Source organism: Schistocerca cancellata, chromosome 1, assembly GCF_023864275.1.
Source record: "Schistocerca cancellata isolate TAMUIC-IGC-003103 chromosome 1, iqSchCanc2.1, whole genome shotgun sequence".
Classification (NCBI taxonomy): domain Eukaryota; kingdom Metazoa; phylum Arthropoda; class Insecta; order Orthoptera; family Acrididae; genus Schistocerca; species Schistocerca cancellata.
Window position 1 is genome coordinate 888,734,835 of NC_064626.1, and position 22,129 is coordinate 888,756,963.

At 41.2% G+C, this 22,129-nt stretch overlaps 1 protein-coding gene across 1 annotated transcript in view; it reads right to left on the minus strand.

Annotated features, from left to right (window-relative positions):
- LOC126190765 (cadherin-87A) overlaps nt 1-22,129 on the minus strand; it is a 699,820-nt gene that overhangs the window by 90,430 nt on the left and 587,261 nt on the right. Inside the window, exons 21-24 of the mRNA XM_049931292.1 lie at nt 15,130-15,262; nt 10,967-11,182; nt 5,666-5,823; nt 3,788-4,060 (exon numbers count right to left, since the gene is read on the minus strand). Coding sequence (XP_049787249.1) covers nt 3,788-4,060; nt 5,666-5,823; nt 10,967-11,182; nt 15,130-15,262 — 780 coding nt within the window. The remainder of the gene's footprint in view (nt 1-3,787; nt 4,061-5,665; nt 5,824-10,966; nt 11,183-15,129; nt 15,263-22,129) is intronic.

Sequence of the window (22,129 nt, forward strand, 5' to 3'; positions counted from 1 at the left end):
TGCTGATTGTACAACATATTAAGCACTGCCCCCCAAAGTAGTCCCCTCCACTGGTAATAAACAATTCACAACATTTCTTCATTTTTGGAAATCCTCTGGGGTGCACTTTCTCAGATAGCATACAGGTCTCTTCTTGCATCATCCTTGATCTATGGTTTGGAAAAAATTTACTTTCAACTTGGTTTTACATCAGAGAAACAAGAAAAAGTATGGTGGGGCTAGGTCCAAAGAATAGGGTGGGTGGGGCACAATGAGAGTCTGATCTTTTGCCAGATAGCTATGTACAAGAAGTAATTCATGAATCAGCATGTTCTCATGATGCAACATTCAAGTCCGGCTTTTCCACAATTCAGGTCTCTTACTGCACACAACATCCCTCAAATGAGCTACCAGTTCTTGATGCATGCTTGACTAAGCAATCAAAATGTGTCTGTAGAAGTTTTGTCTTGTTTTTAGCAAAACTTCACACACACACACACACACACACACACACACACACATTGTTCTTCGAGCTCTTTCACTCTCACTTTGTCACTAATTCAAGGAACAGCTTGAGCACATACTCAATTCAGTGGCTGTAGCTAAGCACTAATGGTCACAATGAAATGAAGATAATCGTAGTTTGTTGTAGAAATCTGTTTCTAGGCATGCTTAGTAGCCACAGCACTCTCCTTATGCTGGTTGATACCCTATTTCAGAATTTCAGTCTTTTTTAAAACACAACTCATACTTTGTAAAATCCAAGATGGAATGAACAATATCAGAGAAGGAAAGTTGCTACTCACCATATAGCAGAGATGCTGAGTCGCGATAGGCACAATAAAAAGATTCACACAGTCATAGCTTTCGGCCATTAAGGCATTTGTCAGCAATAGACACACATACACATATGCACACACACACTCACACAAATGCAACTTGCACACATGTCTCCAGTCTCAGAGAGCTGAAACTACACTGTCAGCAGCAACACCAGTGCATGATGGGAGTGGCAACTGGGTGGGGATATGGAGGAGGCTGGGGCGGGGTGGGGAGCGGGAGGGATAGTATGGTGGGAGTGGCGGACAGTGAAGTGTTGCAGTTTGGACGGAGGGCAGGAGAGAAGGTGCGGAGGGGGGAGGGGGTAAGTAGTGGAAAGGAGAGAAATAAAAATAAAAAGAAATTAAAAGACTGGGTGTGGTGGTGAAATGACGGCTGTGTAGTGCTGGAATGGGAACAAGGAGGGGGCTGGATGGGTGAGGACATTGACTGACGAAGGTTGAGGCCAGGAGGGTTATGGGAATGTAGGATGTACTGCAGGGAAAGTTCCCACCTGTGCAATTCAGAAAAGCTGGTGTTGGTGGGAAGGATCCATATGGCACAGGCTGTGAAGCAGTCATTGAGAAGAGGGGTATCATGTTTGGCAGCATGTTCAGCAACAGGGTGGTCCACTTGTTTTTTGGCCACAGTTTGTCGGTGGCCGTTTATTCGGACAGACAGCTGTTGCTTGTCATGCCTACATTGAATGCAGCACAGTGGTTGCAGCTTAGCTCGAAAATCACATGACTGTTTTCACAGGTAGACCTGCCTTTGATGGGATAGGTGATGTTAGTGACCAGACTGGAGTAGGTGGTGGTAGGAGGATGTATGGGGCAGGTCTTGCATCTAGTCTATTAGAGGGGTATGAGCCATGAGGTAAGGGATTGGGAGCAGGGGTTGTGTAAGGATGGATGAGTATACTGTGTAGGTTCGGTGGACGGCGGACTACCACGGTAGGAGGAGTGGGAAGGATAGTGGGTAGGGCATTTCTCATTTCAGGGCACGACGAGAGGTAATCGAAACCCTGGCGGAGAATGTAATTCAGTTGCTCCAGTCCCGGATGGTACTGAGTTACGAGGGGAATGCTCCTCTGTGGCTGGACTGTGGGACTTTGGGAGGTGATGGGAGTCTGGAAAGATAAGGCATGGGAGATTTGTTTTTGTACAAGGATGGGAGGATAACTACAGTCAGTTAAGGCTTCAGTGAGACCCTCAGTATATTTAGAGAAGGACTGCTCGTCACTGCAGATGCAGCGACCATGGGTGGCTAGGCTGTACAGAAGGGACTTCTTGGTATGGAATGGGTGGCAGCTGTCAAAGTGGAGGTATTGCTGATGGTTAGTAGGTTTGATATGGACGGAGGTACTGATGTAGCCATCTCTGAGGTGGAGGTCAACATCTAGGAAGGTGGCTTGTTGGGTTGAGTAGGACCAGGTGAAGCAAATGGGAGAGAAGTTGTTAAAATTCTGGAGGAATGTGAATAAGGTGTCCTCACCTTCAATCCAGATAGCAAAGATGTCATCAATGAATCTGAACCAGGTTAGGGGTTTAGGATTCTGGGTTTTTAGGAAGGATTCCTCTAGATGGCCCATGAACAGGTTAGCATAGGATGGAGCCATGCAGGTGCCCATAGCCGTACCATGGATTTGTTTGTAGGTAATGCCTTTATAGAAGAAGTAATTGTGGGTGAGGATATAGTTGGTCATGGAGAGGAGAACACGATACCCCTAATCTCAATGATTGCTTCCCTGTGCCATATGGATCCTTCCAACCAACACCAGCTTTTCTGAATTGCACAGTTGGGAACTTTCCCTGCAGTACATCCTACGTTCCCATAACCCTCCTGGCCTCAACCTTCGTCAGTCAATGTCCTCACCCATCCAGCCCCCTCCTTGTTCCCATTCCAGCACTACTCAGCCGTCATTTCACTACCAAACCCAGTTTTTTAATTTCTTTTTATTTTTATTTCTCTCCTTTCCACTACTTACCCCCTCCCCCCTCCGCACCTTCTCTCCTGCCCTCCGTCCAAACTGCAACACTTCACTGTCCGCCACTCCCACCATACTATCCCTCCACCTCCCCACCCCGCCCCAGCCTCCTCCATATCCCCACCCAGTTGCCACTCCCATCATGCACTGGTGTTGCTGCTGACAGTGTAGTTTCAGCTCTCTGAGACTGGAGACATGTGTGCAAGTTGCATTTGTGTGAGTGTGTGTGTGCATATGTGTATGTGTGTCTATTGCTGACAAATGCCTTAATGGCCGAAAGCTATGACTGTGTGAATCTTTTTATTGTGCCTATCACGACTCAGCATCTCTGCTATATGGTGAGTAGCAACTTTCCTTCTCTGGTATTGTTACAACTCATACTTTATCTTTTATATCTAAAAATTTGTGCTTATCAAACAGTCATGACTACACTGTTGAAAAATCTTTCATCATCTTAATGAGCCAATTCAGAATAAACAAATGAAAATCACACATGATGGCAAAATAATTTAAATGGAAAGACAAAAAAATCTTCTCCAGAACCAGTGGCAGCACACACATAAAAGATGTTTATAATTAGACATACATCTGGAGCTAGTGGCTCCTTCTTCAGGCAGAAGGGTTGAAGGGGAAGGAAGACAGGTGAAGGAAAAGGACTGGAGAGGTCTAGGAAAAAGGGTACATTTCAGGAAGGCCACCCAGAACCATGGGTCAGGGAAGACTTATTGTATGGGATGAGAAGGAAAGAAGAGAGTTGGGTGGAGGGTGGTTTATTTTCTGAAAGGTTGATTAGAAAGACACCACGAGGGGGACCAAACAAGAGATAGGAGATACTATGAGGGAACCACAGAGAAGAGAGGAAGGAAATCAGAATATGTATTTAAAGAAGGAGAGGAGTGGCAGTGATTCAGACAGTGACGGAGGCCCTTGACTGACCACAGGAAGATGTAAGTGGATAATAAAGAAGAAATAGAAATGCAAATAATTTTTCATGTCACTCACTGGAACTGCAACAGTTCTCCTCTGATCTGGTGGGGCGCTGTCGCTGGCTATAACCTGTACTGTAACCCTGGGCAGTGTCTCACGATCCAGCAACTGAGGATTTGCCACTGTGATCTCACCAGTCTCCTGACCCACTTTGAAATCAGCACTGTGTTCACCTGCCAGACTGTATGTCACTCTTCCAAATACACCTTCATCACCATCTTTTGCTGTGACTGTGATGACATGAGTACCAGTAGGCGAATTCTCCAGCACCTCTGCCTCGTATGAAGTCTGTTGGAAATAACAAACAGAAACAGTTATGAATTTTTTTCTGTTCTCTTATTATGTGCACACAGATTGTTTTACAGGACAATCTCTAGGACATCAGGATATAATTTACAAGTTCATAAAATAATAAAGCACATGGAGAGCTGTTAATCTCACAGATTTATTTCAGCTAATAGAGAAAACTGCATGCTGACAGGAGCACACTGATGGGCATCAATAGTTTTTATTACTTCACTTTCTTCCCCACTGGCAGAGTAGGACTAACAGGGGATGTTGAGGATGTATAGAAAAAGGTGGCACGAAAGGTAAGAGGTTTGTTTGGCCTGTGGAAGAGTGTCACAGAGATGTTGAAAGAACTGAACTGGCAGACCCTTGAAGATAGACACAAATTATCTCAAGAAAGCCTACTTACGTAGTTTCAAGACCCAACTTTAAATGGTGATTCTAGGGATTTCTTAAATGATGATTCTAGGAATTTATTATATCATTCCCATAGGGATCATGACGACATGGTTAGATTAATTAGGAAGGAAGAAAGGAAGATTGGGTTTAATATCCTATAGACGTTGAGGTCATTAGAGATGGAGCGCAAGCTTGGATTGCATCAAGGATGTGGAAGGAAGTCAGCCGTGTCCTTTCAAAGGAACCATCCTGGCATTTGCCCAGATTGATTTAACGAAATCATGGAAAACCTACATCTAGATGGCTGGGCATGAGCGTGAACCATCATTCACCTGAGTAAGAGTCCAATGTGCTAACAACTGCACCACCTCACTCAGATTAATCATGGAGGCATTTAAAAAGTGATTCTTCCCATGCTCCATAGTTGAATGGTACGAGAAAAAGACTTAATAGCTGGTACAATAGGATGTACCCACTGGTATGCACTTTACAGTGGTTTGTAGAGTATGGAGGTAAGTGTAGATGTAGTAGATATATAACTTATTTCCAGAACCTAAAACAAAACATAAATGTCAAATCATAAGAAATTGCAGGAAGCCTGAATTGAACCAACAATCCTCACATCACCAGACAGTTGCTATAACTGCTACATCGTGATGTGTCACACAGCATTTGGAAATATTCTCAGTTGTTTGTAAATTTGTTTCTGTAGTGTATTAATACAATTGCCCACTCATTCTTGGAAAATCTTGCATTTTAAGATCAATTAAGTATGCTTACTGGCATAGTTATAGTGGGGATCTACAGTGGTGCCACAATTTTTTTGAAACTTTATTGCTGTTTTTGGTCTTGTATTTAAAATATTACTACAGTGCATAGGCCGCTCCTCTACTTCTCATACTGTTACCACCCATGACAGTTCACTGTTGAACAATTTCTCTTTATTCCCATTTTGTTGCAAACTCTTTTAATGTATTGGCTTAATTCTTTGTGTGGTGTGCTTCATTGATTTTCATTGATTTATAATGGGTTACTTCAAGTTTCTTCACTCAGTACAGCTATATAATCATATTTTGGACTTTTTTCTAAACTCAGTTTAGGTGTGATTCATTTCAAATGTATAGCAACTTTTTCAAATGCATGATGAAGAATCTGGAAGTAAAATTAACTCCTCAACAGATTTAGTAAACAATTATGTACAGTTACCTTTGAGAACACGGGATCCATGTCATTAACATTGATGACATTCACCACTACATCTGCTGTTGATGACATTTGTGGTATTCCTGAATCATAAGCAACTATGGTAAAATTCAGTTGCTTTACTTTTTCATAATCAATCCTCTTTTTAGTCCGCACAGTTCCTAAAACAGAAAAAAATACCACGTTCTATTGTATTATCTTTTATGGAGAATCTACATCCAAATTATCACTTCATGGGAGCAACAGATTTATTTACATCACAACAAATTATCACCTCACAGCAACAACTGGACTATCTGTAACAGATTTTCTTATATAAAACATTGTCTCAGATATATGTGCAGGCTATGTTTCTTGCTTTATAGGTGCAATACTAAATAGCTAGTCATTAACATAATATCTACCCATATAATATTTCACAAATAAGACATCACTGATTTCAGAAAAAAAAAACAGGCTGCACACATAAAATATCTATACATATGAGGTAATATTGTTGCTTGTACTATACATCCAAATTTACTCCACCTGAAATGGTAAAATGTAGCATGACCTTTCTTGCTTTGACATCCAACAGTAGTGATGCATTTTTTGAAGTGCATGACACAGAGCTGTATTTAAACTCCTTTCTTACAACCAGTTTTGATATTGTACCATCTTCTCAGTATCAAAAAGATTAATATTATTCACATGTCATGACAGTTTCTGAAATCATCAAAAACCACATATTATGTACAAAATGTTCACATTTAGGCAAACACAGAACAGCAATAAGTGCTTTAACACAGAAAAGGGCATGACCCTTTGGAACAGCAGGTAATATTTCTAACCTTCTGTAGTAATGGGTCATACCATTTTCTATTTAAAGCACTTACTAACATTCTGCATATGACTAACTGTAACGATGTTGTATGTAATATTTGGTTTCCCATGTCAGAAATTGTTATGACATGTAAGTAGTATTAATCTTTTTTGTACCGAGAAGATGATACAATACTGAAACTGCTAGTAATAAAGATTCTCTCCTTCCCTCTTTCCTGACGAAGCAACCATTGGTTGCGAAAGCTTGAATTTTGTGTGTATGTTTGTGTTTGTTTGAGTGTCTATCGACCTGCCAGCACTTTCGTTTGGTAAGGCTGGCAGGTCGATAGACCTTTTAATATGTCTGCTTGTGTCTGTATATGTGTGGATGGATATGTGTGTGTGTGCGAGTGTATACCCGTCCTTTTTCCCCCTAAGGAAAGTCTTTCCGCTCCCGGGATTGGAATGACTCCTTACCCTCTTCCTTAAAACCCACATCCTTTCGTATTTCCCTCTCCTTCTTTCTTTCCTGACGAAGCAGCCATTGGTTGCGAAAGCTAGAATTTTGTGTGTATGTTTGTGTGTCTATCGACCTGCCAGCGCGTTCTCTTGGTAAGTCACATCATCTTTGTTTTTAAATATATTTTTCCCACGTGGAATGTTTCTCTCTATTACATATATAAAAAGAAAGATGATGAGACTTACCAAACAAAAGTGCTGGCAGGTCGATAGACACACAAACAAACACAAACATACACACAAAATTCAAGCTTTCGCAACAAACGGTTGCTTCGTCAGGAAAGAGGGAAGGAGAGGGAAAGACGAAAGGATGTGGGTTTTAAGGGAGAGGGTAAGGAGTCATTCCAATCCCGGGAGCGGAAAGACTTACCTTAGGGGGATATATACACTCGCACACACACACATATCCATCCGCATATACACAGACACAAGCAGACATTTGTAAAGGCAAAGAGTTTCGGCAGAGATGTCAGTCGAGGCGGAAGTACAGAGGCAAAGATGTTGTTGAAAGACAGGTGAGGTATGAGCGGCGGCAAATTGAAATTAGAAATTAGCGGAGATTGAGGCCTGGCGGATAGCGAGAAGAGAGGATATGCTGAAGGGCAAGTTCCCATCTCCGGAGTTCTGACAGGTTGTTGTTAGTGGGAAGTATCCAGATAACCCGGACGGTGTAACACTGTGCCAAGATGTGCTGGCCGTGCACCAAGGCATGTTTAGCCACAGGGTGATCCTCATTACCAACAAACACTGACTGCCTGTGTCCATTCATGCGAATGGACAGTTTGTTGCTGGTCATTCCCACATAGAAGGCTTCATAGTGTAGGCAGGTCAGTTGGTAAATCACGTGGGTGCTTTCACACGTGCCTCTGCCTTTGATCGTGTACACCTTCCGGGTTACAGGACTGGAGTAGGTGGTGGTGGGAGGGTGCATGGGACAGGTTTTACACCGGGGGCGGTTACAAGGGTAGGAGCCAGAGGGTAGGGAAGGTGGTTTGGGGATTTCATAGGGATGAACTAAGAGGTTACGAAGGTTAGGTGGACGGCGGAAAGACACTCTAGGTGGAGTGGGGACGATTTCATGAAGGATGGATCTCATTTCAGGGCAGGATTTGAGGAAGTCGTATCCCTGCTGGAGAGCCACATTCAGAATCTGATCCAGTCCCGGGAAGTATCCTGTCACAAGTGGGGCACTTTTGGGGTTCTTCTGTGGGAGGTTCCGGGTTTGAGGAGATGAGGAAGTGGCTCTGGTTATTTGCTTCTGTACCAGGTCGGGAGGGTAGTTACGGGATGCGAAAGCTGTTTTCAGGTTGTTGGTGTAATGGTTCAAGGATTCCGGACTAGAGCAGATTCATTTGCCATGAAGACCTAGGCTGTAGGGAAGAGCCTGTTTGATGTGGAACAGGTGGCAGCTTTCATAATGGAGGTACTGTTGCTTGTTGGTGGGTTTGATGTGGACGGACGTGTGAAGCTGGCCATTGGACAGGTGGAGGTCAACGTCAAGGAAAGTGGCATGGGATTTAGAGTAGGACCAGGTGAATCTGATGGAACCAAAGGAGTTGAGGTTGGAGAGGAAATTCTGGAATTCTTCTTCACTGTGAGTCCAGATCATGAAAATGTCATCAATATATCTGTACCAAACTTTGGGTTGGCAGGCCTGGGTAACCAAGAAGGCTTCCTCTAAGCGGCCCATGAATACGAGGGGGCCATCCTGGTACCCATGGCTGTTCCCTTTAATTGTTGGTATGTCTGGCCTTCAAAAGTGAAGAAGTTGTGGGTTAGGATGAAGCTGGCTAAGGTAATGAGGAAAGAGGTTTTAGGTAGGGTGGCAGGTGATCGGCGTGAAAGGAAGTGCTCCATCGCAGCGAGGCCCTGGACATGCGGAATATTTGTGTATAAGGAAGTGGCATCAATGGTTACAAGGATGGTTTCCGGGGGTTCCAGGCGTTCGAGAAAGTGGTTGGTGTCTTTGATGAAGGATGGGAGACTGCATGTAATGGGTTGAAGGTGCTGATCTACGTAGGCAGAAATGCGTTCTGTGGGGGCTTGGTAACCAGCTACAACGGGCGGCCGGGATGATTGGGTTTGTGAATTTTAGGAAGAAGGTAGAAGGTAGGGGTGTGGGGTGTTGGTGGGGTCAGGAGGTTGATGGTGTCAGGTGAAAGGTTTTGTAGGGGGCCTAAGGTTCTGAGGATTCCTTGAAGCTCCGCCTGAACATCAGGAATGGGATTACCTTGGCAAACTTTGTAAGTAGTGTTGTTGAAAGTTGATGCAGTCCCTCAGCCACATACTCCAGACGATCAAGTCCCACGTCGTGGAACCCTTGTCCGCCGGAAGAATGACGATGGATTGGTCAGCCTTCAGATCACGGATAGCCTGGGTTCAGCAGTGGTGATGTTGGGAGTAGGATTAAGGTTTTTTAAGAAGGATTGAGAGGCAAGTCTGGAAGTCAGAAATTCCTGGAAGGTTAGGAGAGGGTGATTTTGAGAAGAGGAGGTGGGTCCCGCTGTGACGGAGGACGGAACTGTTCCAGGCAGTGTTCAATTTGGATAGTGTCTTGGGGAGTTGGATCATTAGGAGTAGGATTAGGATCATTTTTCTTCTTGGCAAAGTGATATTTTCAGCAGAGAGTACGGGTGTAGGACAGTAAATCTTTGACGAGGGCTGTTTGGTTAAATCTGGGAGTGGGGCTGAAAGTGAGGCCTTTGGATAGGACAGAGGTTTCGGACTGGGAGAGAGGTTTGGAGGAAAGGATAACTACTGAATTGGGGTGTTGTGGTTCCAGATTGTGTTGATTGGAATTTTGAGGTTTTGGAGGGACTGGATCAGATTCTGAATGTGGCTCTCCAGCAGGGATATGACATCCCCGCCAGGCCTCAATCTCCACTAATTTCTAATTTCAATTTGCCGCCGCTCATACCTCACCTGTCTTTCAACAACATCTTTGCCTCTGTACTTCCGCCTCGACTGACATCTCTGCCCAAACTCTTTGCCTTTACAAATGTCTGCTTGTGTCTGCTTGTGAGTGTATATATCCCCCTAAGGTAAGTCTTTCCGCTCCCGGGATTGGAATGACTTCTTACCCTCTCCCTTAAAACCCACATCCTTTCGTCTTTCCCTCTCCTTCCCTCTTTCCTGACGAAGCAACCGTTTGTTGCGAAAGCTTGAATTTTGTGTGTATGTTTGTGTTTGTTTGTGTGTCTATCGACCTGCCAGCGCTTTTGTTTGGTAAGTCTCATCATCTTTCTTTTTAGATATATTTTTCCCACGTGGAATGTTTCCCTCTATATAATATATATGTCTGCTTGTGTCTGTGTATATGTGGATGGATATGTGTGTGTGTGCGAGTGTATACCTGTCCTTTTTTCCCCCTAAGGTAAGTCTTTCCGCTCCCGGGATTTGAATGACTCCTTACCCTCTCCCTTAAAACCCATATCCTTTTGTCTTTCCCTCTCCTTCCCTCTTTCCTGATGAGGCAACCGTTGGTTGCGAAAGCTTGAATTTTGTGTGTATGTTTGTGTTTGCTTGTGTCTGTGTATATGCGGATGGATATGTGTGTGTGTGCGAGTGTATACCTGTCCTTTTTTCCCCCTAAGGTAAGTCTTTCCGCTCCCGGGATTTGAATGACTCCTTACCCTCTCCCTTAAAACCCATATCCTTTTGTCTTTCCTTCTCCTTCCCTCTTTCCTGACGAGGCAACCGTTGGCTGCGAAAGCTAGATTTTTGTGTGTATGTTTGTGTTTGTTTGTGTGTCTATCGACCTGCCAGCACTTTTGTTTGGTAAGTCTCATCATCTTCCTTTATAAATATATTAAATATATTTTTCCCACGTGGAATGTTTCCCTCTATTATATATATATATATACATATACATAGAGAGAGAGAGAGAGAGAGAGATGAACATCTTTCTCATTAATAATGCTCTCAGATTGAGTATTTCTTCAGCAGAATCTGAAATATCTTATCAGTAAACCTGAACCAACTTACCAGTCGTATTGTCAATTGCAAAGAATTCATTTTCTGGTTCGATTGCATATGCAGCAATCTTTGAATCCACATCAGTTGCGGTATAAGTATCAACTATAGTTCCAGGAGGCTGTTCTTCCAGTATGTCAACAGTGTAACGAGGATCTTGAACAGTCCATGGTTTTGCAAATGTTGGAGGATAGTCATTCACATCAATGATGGTAATAACCAATATACCTGTAATTAAAGACAAAACTTGCTGAAATCTTGCACAAAGATTTTGATTTCAGATAAAGGTCACAAGTAAAGTCCACTTAGCTGTAAGTTAACATGTGGCTATATATCATATTTCAACTTACATTAGCTTTGAAAAACAAAGTTTTTAACAGTTATTAGATCATACAGCTCTTTCAGCACTTTAAAAATGTGTACAAGCAAATGAAACACTTCACACAAATTCACAAACTGCAACCTGGCAGTTCTCATGGGCACTTCTTCCAAAATAGTGGATTTTATAACTTTTGGGAAGACAGTAATTGCAGTATGTTAGAGCATAAATCTAAGTTACAGGAACATTTAACTACAGCATAATACAACTTTTTCATGATTCCAGCAGTGCTTATTAACTGTTTGATTTCATAATACAGAAACAATGACTGCAGAGAAAGTGTCTGATTCTGGATCTTTACTGAGCTTCCAGTTTACAGATTGACAGTTTTTGGAAGAATTAAAAGCACTTACAATTAGCATATAATTCTCCCACGTGGTACTGGTCAGATGTATAAATATAAGTACACAGACAGACAGTTTCCATATGAATTTCTGAGGTTTGATCAAAATTTATAATATGAAGTAAACAGCCCAACCAGGTATTGAAGAATCTCAAGTATCTTCAGAGCTCATGTGATAAGTAATATTCCACAGGATACAGAAGCAGCATAGGTAATAAATAATGAATAGAATGCCACTCTGGTCAAAGAGTTTGAAATATAAAAGAGTACAGATTAAGGAAAACTGTTAATACTGTCAAGAAATCCAACACCAGCCCTTTTAGGCAGGGTACAAATATTACTAGGATCTGTGATCTGAAGACTGGAGGCACATGCATGTAGATAAAAATACAAAAAGACAAACGAGAATATTTTTGCTCATCTTAATACTAGTATATGGAAACAGCATACCAAATTTTAAATAGAAACAGAACTGAAAACTGCGGTAAAAAAAAAAAAATTACAACATGTTTTATCATGCAAGGGAAGAACTTCAAATATCTGTAACATTATCCAAATAAACAAATTACAGCTAACTATGATACTGAGAAAAGAGAACATACACACAACACAAAAAGTTTTGCATCACCCCGGTTTTCAGAACTCTTGAAGATAGACATTGACTGTGGATATTGTACCACACACACACAGTCCCTTTGATTGTTCAGAGATGTCACTACATCTGCCCAAAGATGTAAACAACCATGCATGAGCAGCGCCTATTAGATGGATGAGATCCAACAGCCGATCAGTTCCAGTCATTCTGCAAAGAAGGAGGTACACGGCTCATGTTGTCTGTAGTTCAACCATGCCTAGATGGTCAATACAGTGGTTCAATTGCGTCAGTGTTGTTACTTTGTCCAGGAAGGGCTCTCAACATGGGAAGTAACCAGGCGTCTTGGAGTGAACCAAAGCAATGTTGTTTCGACATAGAGGAGATACAGAGAGACAGGAACTGTCAATTATATGCCTCGTTTAGGCTGCCCAAAGGCCACTATTGCAGTGGATGACTGCTACCTACAGATTATGGCTTGGAAGAACCCTGACAGCAATGTCACCAAGCTGAAAAAATGTGCAAATTTGTGTGAATTCCTAATGGACCAATCTGCTGAGGTCATCGGTGCCTAAACTTAAACACCACTTAAACTAACTTATGCTAAGAACAACGCACACACCCATCATGCACATCTTGTGAATGACTTCCCTCTGGCTAACGACATCGCTCAACTAAAGTAGCCGACATGTTCTTCAGGCATGAACCCTATCGAACATGCCTGGGATGGACTGAAAAGAGCTGTTTATGGACAATGTGACCCACCAACCACTTTGAGGGATCTACACCGAATCGACGTTGAAGAGTGGGACAATCTGGACCAACAGTGCCTTGATGAACTTGTGGATAGTATTCAACGACGAATACAGGCATGCATCAATGCAAGAGGACATGCTACTGGGAATAAGAGGTACCAGTGTGTACAGCAGTCTGGCCCACCACCTCTGAAGGTCTCGCTGTATGGTGGTGCAACATGCAATGTGTGGTTTTCATGAGCAATAAAAAGGGCGGAAATGATATTTATGTTGATCTCTACTCCAATTTTCTGTACAGGTTCCGGAACTGAGGTGATGCAAAAGTTTCTTTGATGTGTGTACACTACACTCATATGAGAACTTAACTACAGCTTTTTTCCAAAAGGACATTGCTACTTCAAATAATATTTCTAGGACTTTATTGTCATGCACAAAAGAAACTACAAAAGATCCACGTGAGGCAGCAAATGGAAACATAATACTGAAGAAAAGGAATGCAGAGATGCACAAGAAGTCAGTAATATTTGCAACCAACACTATGTGGAGGCAGTGGACAAACTCATAAATTATAATAATTCAAAATAAAAGCTCATATAACATTCTGGATGTAAGGTAATGTCCCTTCGCATTCTTGACAAATCACACACAACAAGACTGTGTTAGATGGTGTATGTACCTATTAAATAAACATTATACTACACATCCAGATATCACCTATAATGTGGAATACTTGTGTTTATGGTTGTCTTTTTATGTTGGGTGTAGATGTTCAGCTGTGTTATCTTGAATAAACTCCACCACTTCTGTATAAGGTCTTTCATCAAAACTCAGTAAATCAAACCCACTTAAGATAGTTTTAATCCCAAATTTCTGGTTGCTGAAGTTCATGTCATCAGATAAAGCTACTATCTATTTTTCTGTTTCCTGTGACACTGTTGTAAGTGGCATACACTATTGCACTTACTAATGTTACATTGTAGCTGAATTTGCTGGGACTTAACCTGTAATGTGTGGGAACTAAATTTCTATACTGGGATTCTACCAATGAATCAAAGTCTGCCACCTGCTTTACCTGTAGCTGAGTCTATGTGACTGTTCCGTTTCATATCCCTACAAACTGTTACACCTAGGTGTTTTTATGAGTTGACTGATTCCAACTATGACTCACTGACATTGTAGTCATAGAGTACATTTTTCCATTTTGTGAAGTGCACTGTTCTACATTTCTGAACATTTAAAGCAAACTGCCAATCATTGCACCATTTTGACATCTTATTAGTCTCTGAATATTTGTGGAGCTTTTTTTAGACAGTACTTTGTTATAGCTAACTGAATCACAGGCAAAAAGCCAGAGGTTGCCCACAAGGTCATTAACATACAATGCGAACTGAAAGAGTCCCAAAACACTTCCCTAAGGGACAATCAAAGTTACTTCTACATCTGTTGATGACTCTCTATCCAGGATAGCATGCTACATCCCCCTTACTAAGAAATTCTCAACGCTCTCACAAATTTTGATTGACACCACTTATTATTACACTTTTGATAATACACATAAGTGTGGTACTGAGTCAAATGTATTTTGGAAATTGGTAAATACTATATTTTCTTGACTGTCCTGATCCTTGGCTATAAGGATATCATGTGGGAGAAGTGTGAGTTTGGTTACAGATGACTGATGTTTTCAGAAACTATGCTGGATGGCATGGAGGAGGTAATTCTGTTCACGGTATCTCATTACGTTTGAGTTCAGAATATGTTCTAAGATTTTACAATGAATGTACATTGAGGATACTGGATGGCAGTTCTGTGAATCACTTCTGCTACCCTTCTTATAGACAGGTGTGATGTGCTTTTTTCCAGCTACAGGGCACAATTTTCCTAATCAAGGTATTTACAGTGGATGGTTGAAAGAGGAGCTACTCAGCTGGAAATTTGGTACATAGTTCTTCATATTTCAGTAAGTGTTCAAAAATACATCTTAGCTTTTAAACTTCAGATGAAACTGAAGATAGAATACCAAGAAGCATTCATTGTGTCAACACTTTGGAAAAGCCTTAATCTATACACAGTGCTTTCATAAAATGTGTTACATGTAGATCCTACCTTTGCCTTGCTGGAGTGATGGAGCAGTTACATCAGTGACAACAACAGTTAGTCTAACCACAGATGCAATATCTCGCATAAGTGTTTTGGCAACTGACACTTCGCCTGTTTCTCGGTCAACGGCAAAGAAGGACTGAAATGTGAAAGCTTTGTAAATACACAAAAACAGAAACTTATATCTTATAATAAGGCAGTATCTGAAATTAACGGAAAATATCTTTCCATGGAAAATGTCAAAACAGAATCACATGGTGAAGCATTATTTTGTTGAAGTATAGCAATGGTTCAATGAAATAAATTATAGTTGTTATTACTTTTGTTACTTCATCATAAAATGCAAAGATTTTGATTCTGAGCATGTTGTGTAAGCACTTGTGTTCTGCACTGTCATAGCAATGTAGTATTTGGGAAAATAAACTCAACCAGATTACAATGTACTCTGAAGACTGTATTCTATACGCTACTGAAACAGGGGGGCTGACAGATATATAGAGTACCTCAGCGAGCTATTTATTTTGAATACACTGGTGACCAAAATTAAAGAGACAAACATAAATTTTGCAAGGTTACATTTATTTTGCCATAAAACAGTATAAATGGGAGATGGTAAAGTAGAAACAGCGTAAAGAATACAGAATGTCAACATTTGCAACATGCATAACAGTAAACAAAAATGTTCTTCATTTTTTCTAACTTAACAAATTTACACACACATTCTGACAACTGGTTAAAGTGCTCAGAAGGGGGTGTGACCACCTCTGGCAGAAATCAGGTCTGACAACGACAGGGCATACAGTGAATGATGTCATCAACCTCATGTTGAAGCAATAACACCCATTCTTCTTGCAGAGCTGCCTGCAAGTGTTGGAGAGTGGTTGGTGGATGCTGACAGGATGCAACTTGTCTCCCTAGTGCTTTCCAGAAATCCCTATGGGATCAAATCTGGAGAGCAAGCAGGTCACGTCTTGCGTGCAATATCTTCCGTTTCCAAGAAAACACTGATCACCCGTGCTCTATGAAGTAGAGCATAATCGTTCATCAATATGAAGTCTGGGCCTACAGCACCTTGCAACAACTGCACAAGAGATCCCAAAATCTCTTCACAATACCTGACAGCAGTTATGTGTTGTCGATTCACCCATGCTATTTCCTGAAGAGCTGTCATCATAATCCCTGCCCATACCATTAGTGACTCTCTTTGATATTGGCCTCTTTTCACAAGGTGCTAAAATCATGTTCCACATTCCCTCCAGATGTGAATCCGTCAAGAATCACTCTCCAGACCAAATCGGGACTCATCTGTGAAAAGAACATTGGCCCACAGTTCGACCACATAGGTGGCATGTTGATAACTCCACTCTAGACGTTCCCTTCTGTGGTGACGCATTAGAGGTACACGTGCAGCAGGTCTCTACAATAGAGGCCACTCTGATGAAGTCTTCTGTACACTGTTTGCCTTGATTCAACGCAGCCAGTAGATGCTGTGAGGTCAAATGCCACGTGCCATGAGTACTAAGGCAGTACTGTTGTGACCTTACAGCCAAATAACAGTCTTTTCTTTCTTATGTCACATGTGGTCAACCCTGTGCTAGTCTTTGGAATTCAGTTTCGGTCTCTATAAACTGTTGCCACATCCAAGAAACAACACAATGATTCCCATTAAGCCATCAGACCACATCAGTTTGTGATTGCCCTGTTTCCATTCTTCCTATGGCCCTCCCCCACAGAGAGTCTGGAGGTATCTTCTCTGTGTCATACCACACTGACTATGACTGTGTACACAGCAGTGGATGTGTACACAGCAGTGGATGTGGGACTATTCGGCGAACACTAGCCCGTTTGGTAGATGCCATGACATCACCGACGGTGTGGTTGTCCGTTGACCACAATGCCATCTTCTGTGCAGAACATGATCAAATGGGCATCTGTTAACAGTTTGTATGACAGTAATGTGAATTAGACACAGGGCAGGGAAATAACAGTTTGCTGCTTTAATTTTGGACACTAGTGTATTTCCTGAACCATTTAAGATACCATAATTCTGTTGTCATACATTTTAATTTTGAAAAAGTGCTCAATAAATGCTGTACATTCTCTTTGCATAGGTATATTAATTATGGAGGTATCAGTATAAACTTTACTTTTTCAAAAGGCAATATACTAATTTCTGCTGCCAGTATTTTAGTTCTAAAATATGCAAATTCAACAGTGTTTTACTTTCCAAAATCTGATTAGAAGTTTACGAGAAATTACAATATTTAGAACTAGTGATTTATCTTTTTTGAATATGAATCAATCGTTGTAATAAGGAACTGTTGTCTCAGGTTGATAAAGTGCTACAGCTTGATGCAACTAAGAGAGTTTACTTACAAACTGGAATAGTGGAGAAAAGTGTAACTTGAAATGGACACCCGGCTACATGTGACAGGACTGACACACAAACTAGAAAGTGAGGTATGTGGCACCTAAGAATGATTCCCAAGTTAAGCATTGTAACAGTTCTGCTCTTGTTTCTGCCAGGCTCTTGAAAGAAAGGTGCACTTAAAGAACTTAATGGATTTGAAAAACAGAGGATTAAGGTATAAAGACTATTAACAATAACTTCACATCGTGAATTTAATGTCAAGATACACATTTCCATTGCAATATTTCATCAGCAACAGCAACAAAGAGAAACTTTCAGGATAATGTGCTTTTAAACACACACTCAAAATTCCGTTTATGTCAACAAGTGTTATAAATGCCCACTGTCTACTGCAATACATGCTGGCATTCACTGATGAAGGATTTACTCCACATTCCATAATACAGTGTAAGGCAGAGGGTACCTTGTCCCACTGCATGTCATTCTCTTTCCTGCTTCCCTCACGGATGGAGTGAGGGAAAAATGACTATCTAAATGCCTGCACACAAGCCCTGACTTCTCATATCTTGCTGTTGCAGTCCCTATGCAAAACGTACTTTGACAGCAATAGAACAATTCTGCAGTCAGCCATTACTACTGGTTCTCTAAACTTTCTCAATATTGTTTCTCAACAATAATATTATCTTCCCTCCAGGGATTCCCATTTGAGTTCACAAAGCATCTGTGTAACACCTGCATGTTGATCAGACCTACAGGTAACAAATCTAGCTGTATACCACTGAATTACTTTGACATATTCCTTTAACCTCATCTAGGGGGGATCTCTAACACTCAAGCATTACTCAAAATGGGTCACAGTAGTGTTCCATATGCAGTCCCCTTTATAGATGATCTATACTTTCCCACAATTCTCCCAATAAACCGAAGTCGACCATTTGCCTTCCCTACTACTGAACTTAAGTGCTCATTCCATCCCGCATAGCTTTGCAATGTTATGGCTAGATATTTAATCAATATGACGGTGTCAAGCAGCACACTATCCTGGACACAGCGAAGAACAATGCCATGATGCACATGAGTGAGTAACTGCTGTCCTTGCTTGCAATGAATCACATTGTCAGAAATTGCTTCAGTGCACACATAGCGATATTGCTGTGACAATAATGCAGCAGAGTTAGATTGGAAGGCAACCATTATGGATGCAGGCAGAAGAAAGCAATTGAAAAATACAACATAAGGTTTTGGACTCACACAATGGTTAGTTCATGAAGCACTTGCGGTTCAACTACTGGAGTTCTTTGTTGCCTTGAATTGCAAGCACATGAGAATAGGTAAACCAAGTTTCAGTGGTTCTCAGTTACTCAACAACAAGAAATTACATTCTGTAGTTCTATTGGTGCTCACAGATGCAAACTATCTGTTCAACTATGTGGCAGTTGGATTTTGTGGTAGACAATCTGATAGCACTACCTTTGAAAACACTAAGCTGTATGAAATGCTAGAGAGTGGCCAGGCAAGCCTAACAGGACAGTGTCCACAAGGAACTATAAAACCTACTGTGCCCTTTACTTTATTGGGGGATGGATAATTTTATCTGCCTAATTTTGTCATGTGACTGTACACTAGAACTTTTCTTGCCTACCAGAAATATATCTTTACCTACCTGGATTTTAGCGTGAAATCACTTGAAGTATACAGGGGCTATGTGATCAGGACAATAAAATCCCATTAAACCAAGGAGCCCACACAGCTAGCCGCGCGGTCTAATGTGCTGCTTTGTGCGTGGGAAGGTGTGCCAGTCCCTGGCACGAATCAGCCCCATGGACTAGTGTTGAGGTCTGGTGTGACAGCCAGCCTGTGAATGGTTTTTAAGTCAGCTTTCCATCTGCCTCAGTGAAGGTGGGCTGGTTCCCCTTATTCTGCCTCAGTTAGACTATGTCAGTGATTGCTGTGCATGTACACCATAATTACTCCACCACGCAAACATGTGGGTTACACTCGCCTGGTATGAGACGAGGGGGCCAACCTGCACAATAACCCTGGGTTCGGTGTGGGGCCGTTGTGAGGTGGATGGACTGCTGTGGCCTGTTGTGAGGTTGTGAACCACTGAGGGCTAGGGGGGAATGAAGCCTCTCCATTGTTTCTGGGTCCCCGGTTCAATGCACAATACACACAAACCAAGGTGAAAGTTCACTTAACAACAGAAAAAAATGTTTTCACTGATTATTTTACAGACAGTGATGAAAAAGAACCATGGCAACACAAATGTACCTAAATATGGTTGGTAACAATCATAGTGAACACTGAAATAATGTAGTGCTGAACATGTACTGCTGAACATGGAAGACTTTAATTTACATCACCATTGAAATGTGCATAATTATGTATTTTGTGGCCTTAAATACAATAAATCAAAAATTTGTTGATTTAAATGAAAGGGCACTCATGAGGGAGCAGGGAATTTGCTGCTTAGTGCTATTTCAAGCTCTGAATGGCTACATTTGAGCAAAAAAGCCACTACTAGAACACAAACGGAAAATAGTTTACCAGTGATACTTTGGTATATCATTATTCTCCTGGTCCAATTTTGCAGCTAAACCATCACGAAACTATTTCACACACCTGAAATGAAGTGGCTCTCTTACTGATTCAAACTACAGTACTTTTTGTGAGATGCATTCCATATTCCTGGGTATTTTTGCACTTCTTTAATGAACAATTCCACATCAGCATCAGCTGCATCCATGGCAGGCTGATGACAGGTGTTGCTAGCATTACAATTAAGTGTGCACTGCACTATTCACCAACAGTCACTACTGTTTTGTGGTGACTGGTGAAGCTGACGCAATGCTGCATGGTTGGGAAGTACAATTCTCTTTCTGTGTTCTCATGATGAGTTCACAGCATCATTGCTGTAGCATGTGCAGCTCCATTATTGCACATACTCTGCTGAACATGCAAGGAATAATGCTGTGTGCTCGTGATAATAAATCACTCTTGTGCATCAAGCTTTAAACCTCTTGAGTCATCAAAATTTGTGCATAGATTCTATCTTAGACCATTTTCTGCAGAAAGATTCCAGTGGCATCAAATACAGTAAACATTCAGGCCAGCTGATCATGTCTTCATGTTCATCCAGTGAACAAAAATAAGTTGTGTGAGTGATTTCCTAGCCACAAGAGAGTAGTGAGCTATAAACCCATCATGTCAGTACCACACATATCTGCACACTTCAAATGGTACTTCCTTTAGGAGTGCTGAAACACACCAGTAAGAAATTTTGCATATCTTTCACGTATTAAGGCTTATCCAAAATAAAGACCACTCACAAGGTCTACAATTATCCCCCACTGACAATTTACACTTCATTACCTCTGATGTTCAACCTGCATCACCCAGCATGGACTCCCAGTGTCCCAGTAATGCATGTGGCAGAACATCAATTTTGTTTGCTCTGCTCATTGCAGGCTTGTTACTTAACCTTGCACAGTAATCCACTACCCTTCTATATCAATTTTTTGCACATTTGCTGAACTGTCATTCTTGTTGGACACTGTCTGCTGGGATACACTAGTGAATACAGCTCGTCAGTGGTCATGGGTGTGCATGTTTGTGTGTCTGTGATTGTATGTGTGAATGTGTGTATTTTTGCTAGAAAAAGAGCAATAACCTCAAAAGCTATTGTGAATGCTGTTTCTCGTTAAAGGTTTCTGTGCTCCATGCCCTGGTCCGCAATAGGTGAGTGGTTGCCATTCCCTTATTATATGTACAACTCACGTGCTCTCTTCACATTCCTTCTGCATTCTCTGTAAAGTAGTAGCATGCCTATTTTCTCTTGGTCTGTGAAAGGCGTTTATTTTTTCAAACTAATGAACGCTTGGTACACATGAATGACATAGACAGAATAAAAGCTAGATTTCCCTTGTGCCCATTTTAAACCAGTATTGCAGCAGTGCAACACTGTTTCCTCCTTATCTGTTGTGACATATTTCCTTAGAAGGGTATGAAATCATAAACTTCTGTGTAAGACAGCAATTGGTTTCAGTTCAAAATAAGTAAATCCTGTGTTCTAAATATTGTAATTTCTCGGAAACTTCTAGCTGGATTTTGAAGACTGACATGCCATTGAATTCATCTCTTTCCAAACTTTGCTATTAGCTTTTCAAACTCTGCTATTAGCTGCAGAAATTAGTACAGGTCCATTTGAAAAAGCAGAATTGATACTGACCTCTCTGTAATTAATAAAGCTGTGAAAATAGGCTATATATTGTGGAAAATGTCATAGTAGAGAAACCTGCGAAGTGATTTTTGTATGCTTTGAGTCAGAGATCACCTATATGTTGTTTGCTGTATCGAGCAGTTAATTACTCTTTGGTTGTTACTAACTTATAGCTGTAATATTTTTCAGAGAGAATAAAATGTTACTGTAGAGCAGTAGTGTGATTCCTTAACTCACAATATTAAGCATCATGCACAAGAGTTACAAATTGGTGACCCCACAATAATAATAATAATAATAATAATAATAATAATAATAATAAAGCAAGCCAGTATGAGCAGAACAAACTGTACAAAGTAGTACAAAGTCATTGTATTGTAGTGTCTGCTACAAAGTTTGTGTCAACTGGTGTCGTT